Source organism: Ceratosolen solmsi, unplaced genomic scaffold, assembly GCF_000503995.2.
Source record: "Ceratosolen solmsi marchali unplaced genomic scaffold, CerSol_1.0 scaffold70, whole genome shotgun sequence".
NCBI classification, from domain to species: domain Eukaryota; kingdom Metazoa; phylum Arthropoda; class Insecta; order Hymenoptera; family Agaonidae; genus Ceratosolen; species Ceratosolen solmsi.
Window position 1 is genome coordinate 843,750 of NW_011948448.1, and position 6,677 is coordinate 850,426.

General features: G+C 52.8%; 1 protein-coding gene across 2 annotated transcripts; it reads left to right on the plus strand.

Moving 5' to 3' along the window:
* Window positions 1-808: 808 nt before the first annotated feature.
* Window positions 809-3,042, plus strand: LOC105366365 (myb-like protein I). 2 transcript variants are annotated; one of them, XM_011504787.1, is made up of 2 exons: window positions 809-2,516; window positions 2,572-2,693. In XM_011504787.1, the coding sequence occupies exons 1-2, from the start codon at window positions 959-961 to the stop codon at window positions 2,610-2,612; spliced, it is 1,599 nt and encodes a 532-aa protein (XP_011503089.1). In that variant the 5' UTR covers window positions 809-958; the 3' UTR covers window positions 2,613-2,693. The 2 variants fall into 2 exon arrangements, with proteins under 2 accessions (XP_011503089.1, XP_011503088.1); XM_011504786.1 differs by having other exon boundaries at window positions 809-3,042.
* Window positions 3,043-6,677: the final 3,635 nt, after the last annotated feature.

The following is a 6,677-nucleotide window of genomic DNA, read 5'->3' on the forward strand; positions in this document are numbered from 1 at the left end:
AGCGCGGGAGGGAAGAAGCGGGGAGGCCTGCGGCGTGAAGGAGGAAGCCCTTACATAGGTGCACGAGAGAAGGCAAGAGGCAAGAGGAGAGTGGGGAAGATTGTAGCGGCCGCTTAGAGTCGGCAGTCGTCGCTGGGCTGCATGGGAGAACCAAAGGCAGCCATAATGGTCTGACGCACCAAGCTTCTCCGTGACGACTTGCACTGGACGGCTGACCCAGCCAAGTTTAGCTGCAAGGCGAACTTCGTCGTTGCGCTCGGCGAAAGGTATCACAATAATCCACAGTACCCCACCCACTGCTCGAGTCTTGCAATCGCGCGAGTGACAGCCGCATAGACGGGAAGGGTCACCCAGAGTATTCTCGCGAATCCAGGATTCAGATCGAATCGCGGCCGCGCTCCCCTCAACCATATGCTCGGCGGCTCACGTGCGTTCGCGGCTCCGATCTCAGCTCGACACTAGGAACTCGTCCTCGGGTTGGTTTGGCTTGGGCCCTTCGAGAACGGATCCAGTGCGTTCGTAATCGTAGTATCGATCCATCGCGGAAGGTGAAAGGAGCTCGTGTCTGAATCCGTGAGCTTGCTGAAGAGTTTAATCGGAGACGAGAAACAAGAGAAACGACGAAGAAAAGACGACCGAAGTGAGAGCGAGGGAAAGAAGAGAGAGAAGAGATTGAAGAGATTGAAGAGAGTTAAGAGAGTTAAGAGAGTGAAGAGAGTGAAGAGAGTGAAGAGAGTGAAGAGAGTGTAGAGAGTGAAGAGGGAAGAGAAGAGAGAGAGAGAGAGAGAGAGAGAGAGAGAGTGAAGGAACGAGCGAGAGGGTCGGGGGGAGATACAGCGAGTGAGAGAGGGGAAAGGGGTCTGGGTTAGGTGCCCAGTGTGAATGACCTGGCTCGGGTTACATTACGTCTCGAGGTGAGTTCCTAGTGAAGAGGCGCATACGTTCGGAGTCGTCGAAGATGAGGGGCGCCAATCAGGACTCCTCGACTCCGTACTGTCGATGTCGTGTCCTCTATCTCGGCAGCTCGGTACCTCACACCAGCAAAGAGGGTCTCCTCGGTGTCCAGGAACCGCTCAGCGAGCTTTATCCGGAGCAGGGTGCGTTAGGTGCGCGTGGCATCGACTCCTGGCTCAGCGTATGGAGCAACGGCCTGCTCCTCGAGAACGTGGACGAGCATCGCAAAAAGGTCACGCGCTTCTTCCCCATCGAGGCTCTCCACTATTGCGCGGCCGTTCGACACGTAACCTCGGCCAAGCGTTTCTTCCCTCTGGACTCGCCATTCGCGCGCATACCCAGTGCCAACCGACCACCGTTGTTTGCCGCCGTCCTTCGCAGGACCACCGGCATCAAGGTCCTCGAGTGCCACGCCTTCATCTGTAAGCGCGACATGGCCGCGAACGCTCTAGTGCGCTGCTGTTTCCACGCTTACGCCGACAGCCGCTTCGCCAAGGGCCTCGAGCCCAATGGTAACGGTGCCAGCACCCCGACCAACAACCAATCGACCAGCAGCCTTTATCACACCCTCGGGGGCTCGAGCACGACCTTGGCCGATAACAGCGGCAGCTCGCCGAGTTCGAAGCTCGAGACGGGCTCGAACGACGACGTGGGCAGCCTCTACAACGGTGACGAAAATCATAAGGTTTGGGCCCGGGGCAGGGACGACATCGACGGCCTCTACCAGGAACAGGGCACACTACGCAGCACAAAGGGTTCGAGACCCCGTCAACTAATAGCCCCCCAGCCCCCACCACCGCCACCGCCCACGCAACCCCTCATGATCGATGAGTCTAATACGTCGTCCAGCCGCAAGAAGGCCAGCAAGAAGCTCAAGAAGCTCAAGAACCGCACCCTCCACGACGATCAGATGCAACAGCATCTCTACGCGCAACAAGTCCAGCAGCAGCAGCAGCAGCAGCACCATCACCATCACCACCAAGCGACCATTTACGCGAACGGCCACGGACATCACACCCTCGGGCATCCGATTCCGAGACAACAGCAACAAACGCAGCAGCAACAGCAACAACAACATCAGCAGCAGCAGCAGCAGCAACAACAACAACAACAACAACAGCAGCAGCAGCAGCAGCCGTTATCCCATCATGGTTACCATCCACATCAAATGGCACCGGGCAGTCGTTCGGTCGCCGGAACCCTGGCGAGACCGGCTCCGGTTCTTCTCGTGCCGGCGGCGACCCTACCCCGCAAGGCCCACCATCACCCTACCCGCGGCATGAGGCCCATCCCCGCGGCGGCACCCATAGTACCGGTCTACGCACCGCTCCCGGTAGTCCCGGGACCCCCCTCGGCCTTGTTCCCGGGCGGTTACGGTACGACCGGGAACCGCGGCCGACGGCACCACCACCCCCAGGATCCGATGGACTCGAGCCTCTCCGTTCAGTCGAGGCGAATGGCCGCCTCGCACGCGGATCTTAGCGTAACCCCGTTGCCGTCCGAGGGGATGCACTACAATAATCATCGGAGCTCGGACAGTCCGGAGAACGAGTCTCGTTTCGGTACGGGAATCTATCGGCGTAAGGGTCACCTAAACGAGAGAGCCTTTTCTTACAGCATCCGGGCGGAGCATCGGAGCAGGAGCCACGGGAGCCTAGCCTCACTTGGCTTCGCCGGCGTACAACAAAATGGCGGTCCGCCGGGCCTTCCGCCCAAGGAGGAGAAGAAGGATCGCGAGATCGCGCAGATGGTCGCGGCACTGAGTCTGGAGGACGGACTGATATTGGACGCGCGCGGACACCTCGTGCAACACGCCAAGAACGGGAACGGATACCACCCGCAACAGAATCATCATCATCATCAACATCATAATCATCATCAGCAACAGCAGCAGCAGCAGCAGCAGCAGCAGCAGCAACAACAATTTAATCAGCACCAGCAGCATCCCCAGCCCCTGCCCAGACCCAGACCACGTTAAGCTGCTTAATGCGCTTAATGGGCGCGACGACGATCGACTCCGAGCACTTTTACCATTCATTTGGCTCCCCCTCGTTATTCGCAGGTTATGTGTGCTTTTTTTTTCTTTTTTTTTTTATTTTTTTTTCCGCGCCTACGGCCTCGATTGCCGCATCGTCAATGCGTCCTTATTTTTCTCTTCTAATATTATCGCTCAAGCGTATCAAGGCGCAGTGCCGTATTGAATAACACGACAACATATGATTTTGCGCAAGCTGCGCACCCATACTAACCTGGTCACGGCATATTTTAATACTCGCGACCTGGCATCGTTGCAAGAGATTGTAAGCAGAGAAATAGAAAGCATCGACTTTGCTTTTGGGCTTAATTTTTTTTCTTCTTCTACCTTCTTTTTTGTTTTATTGTTAGTTCTTTTATTTTTGCGCGCGCACACGCCTCCACTCGTTGCGCATCCCTGACTGCGGAGCGTATCGGAAGTATTTATTGGCCGATAAGAGAAAAAGGGACCCCCAACTGGCTGCCACGATGAATCGTTTCTCCCCTTCGGCCCAACGGTCAGTAGCGTCTCAACGTCAAGCTCTCGGGCGCCAAGTACCGACGGTCGCGGCCGCCTCGTCATTGGACCTCGAAGTCGACTTTAACGAGGATTCGACGAGCAAGAAGAGCAGCCACGACAATGGACGAAATGAAAAATACGATAACACCCCCTACCATACCCCAACCAAAACCCCATACCCCAATCACCAAAGCACCGACCCACGATCGCGACCCCCCCCCCCCCCACCCGGCCTCCCAACCAATAATCAATCCTCCGGCTCATCGGTCCATCTATCTCGCACACTCGTTCACTCACTCTCGACCGGTTTTTTCCTCCGATCATCGTCCTTTTTCCCTCCTGTCGCGAGCGCAGAAACGGGAAAAACGTCGTCCGCGTGTACCGATCGAACGCCTACCTAACCATAAGCTTACACGGCTATATAATCAATCGGGCGCGAACGCGAAGCCGCGTGCGCTCAGGCCTTTACGAAACGTTAGTCTAACGGTGCTCCTTTTTTCCCTCCCCCTTTCTTTACGGCGCGCCACGGCCTTTTTATAAATCTCCCGCGACTCACGACTACCTATCCGCGATTTTTCCTCCGTTCGTCCCCCCCCACCCCCACCCCCCACGTCCCTATCCCTTCTCATACCCCTTCTCCTTATCCACCTCCTCCTCCTCCTCCTCCTCCTCCTCCTCCTATCACTTGACAGCGACCCCCTTTCGCGGAGGCGCGCGTACGCGACAGCGGAAAAGCCGGTGAAAAGGGGAAACGCAAAACTTGGCCGGACTATCGCCTGGCGCTACTAACCGTTTATGTTTATTATGCGTTTGATTCGATCGTCTGCACCCAATGCCCAATAATTCTATAGTGATTTGTTTACGGTTAGGTTAATCGTCAGCGCTCAACATACACTCGATTCAAAGCCACATTCAGCCAACCTTGGGGCTTCGCTGTCGCTAGTCGTTCTGAATTTTCGCGCGCCATTTCCTTCGTCACTGCGCAGACGTTTCGCAACAATACGATTCCAATATGATTAGCGCTCTTATTCTCCCTTCTTCATCACTTTTCCCGTCTAATCGTCGCGAATTTACGCAATTGTCATGATTTACGCGCAACCTTAATATTTTTTTTGCAAAAGTTTCGCTCGCGAACCGATGATCATATTGCGAAATAAGTCAGTCATTACTAGGCGATGCAATTGTGCGAATTGTCTCGACCGGATGTTTCATTTTACACTGTATTTCAAGCTATTAACGGCAGACATTAGCGATAATTGACATTTATAAATGCTCCGACTAGTGATAAAAATACGAAATGCTTGGGATAAATGAACCTCTCGGGATTACATAATGCCACGCGTATTATACGTGCGTGCAGCTGGATTGGAGGATACGTTACAAGTTGGCAGGATGTTTTCCAGCTCACTGGATTATCAAAAGCATCGCGTAATCTCGTGTTATGCAAACGACGATGAAATGTAGCCGTCGTATACCTTAGCCATCTAGAACGCGACTCACAAACATCCCATTCACAATGGCTTTAATACCGAGTGACAAATTTCCCCTCAAGGTCACCTATTCTCCTTGTTATTGATAAAAGTAGGTTAAGCGAATGTGCCGAGGAACGAGAAATAGACGAATGGAGAAGAAAAATACGGACGACCGGAATGGAATTTATGAAGAGCATTTACACGTACATTGCGAATAATAAAGTGATGAAGGACATGAAGATTCTGGGCTAAAAGAGAGGATCCTTTGATGTTCTAAGATGCGCAAAAAATCGTTCCAGAGAAATAGGAAGGATAGAAAGTGCTAGACTAGTCTACCTAATGCAAGACGCAGCCAAGAAGGAGATGTACGAACGTATGGCGTTTACAGAGAAAGCTTACGATCTGTCAGCGGGAGAGAGAGAGAGAGAGAGAGAGAGAGAGAGAGAGAGAGAGAGAGAGAGAGAGAGAGAGAGAGAGAGAGTACGATTACACGTATGCATTAACGTAATTCATTTTTTACTGATAATAACAAACGAGCTGTAATGTACGCTAATCCGCCCGCGAAGTGTACGGTTAAAGCAATAGGGCGTGAAAAGTGAATTCGTCTCTGCCCGATTCTTGCGATCCATTCTATCGCTCGTTGCTCCTCGTCACCGAGATTTCTCATTTCCCCCATACTCCATCCCTCAGCATTGCTCGCCGTGTATTTCAAAATAGAGAAAGGCGGCGGTCCTTAACGGGGTAACGTCCCGGAGCGCTCATTTCGCCCGATGCGCTTCGATGGATTCGTCCGATCCCCCACGTGACGCAACGGGCCACGACACGTGTTTACGTGCCGTGAGACGATCGCGATTTGTATCTTCGGCGTTTGCCGCCTCCTTACTCCCTCCTTCGCCCCATTGTTTCCCGATAAGGATGAGCAGCTCGCGACCGTCGAACCTTGGAAACTCGTTTTTGTTTGCGCGCGACCTGGATCCCAAAGGTCAGCACGCGGTTAATTAAAGAGCGCTAAGACGGGAGGGAGGCTCGGCGAACAGGAAGAACAATCATATGTGCGACTGGATATGGCGCGAACTTACGGAGAGTCGGGCAAGGTAGGAGAAGAAGCCCGATTATGAGGTACAAGCTGCGCACCTGCACAAGCGTCAATTAACCAAGTTTCTACCCGGTTCTCAGCCTTTTGTATCCCCTACCCGTGAGACGCTCCATTCACCCTGGTTCTCATTTTTAATTCTTTCCCTCTCCTCCTCGTTCTCCCCTCTTCTATTTCGTTTGCCAGTCTTTCGACGTATAATCACAGGAATGTGCCAGCAAAGAGGAGCCTGTGATTAGCAACAACGCGTCGTTGTAAGTCGCGCGGTACCGCAATAATTTATTCTAAAATCCCATGCGATCGCGAGTGCCCGCGTTGACATTTTACCTCACATTTTACCCATCGACGCTTCCTAAATGTGCAAATACAAATAAAAGCTAGTGCAAATTTTTTTAGACGGTGATTAAGGCGAACGTGGTATTCGATTGAGAAGTAGATGGGCCGAGGCTGGGCAATTGTAGTGCAAAAGCGACAAGTTGATGAGCAAGCTTCGGGCAGTTTGAATTTATGAGGATATCGGTCGTAAATATCTTAGGTTCTGCTTCATTCTTTGAGAATGTCGAACTATTTTTATGTTTTGTATGCGCTGATGAATGCGCTGATTATTGTCAGATGAATCTGGCAG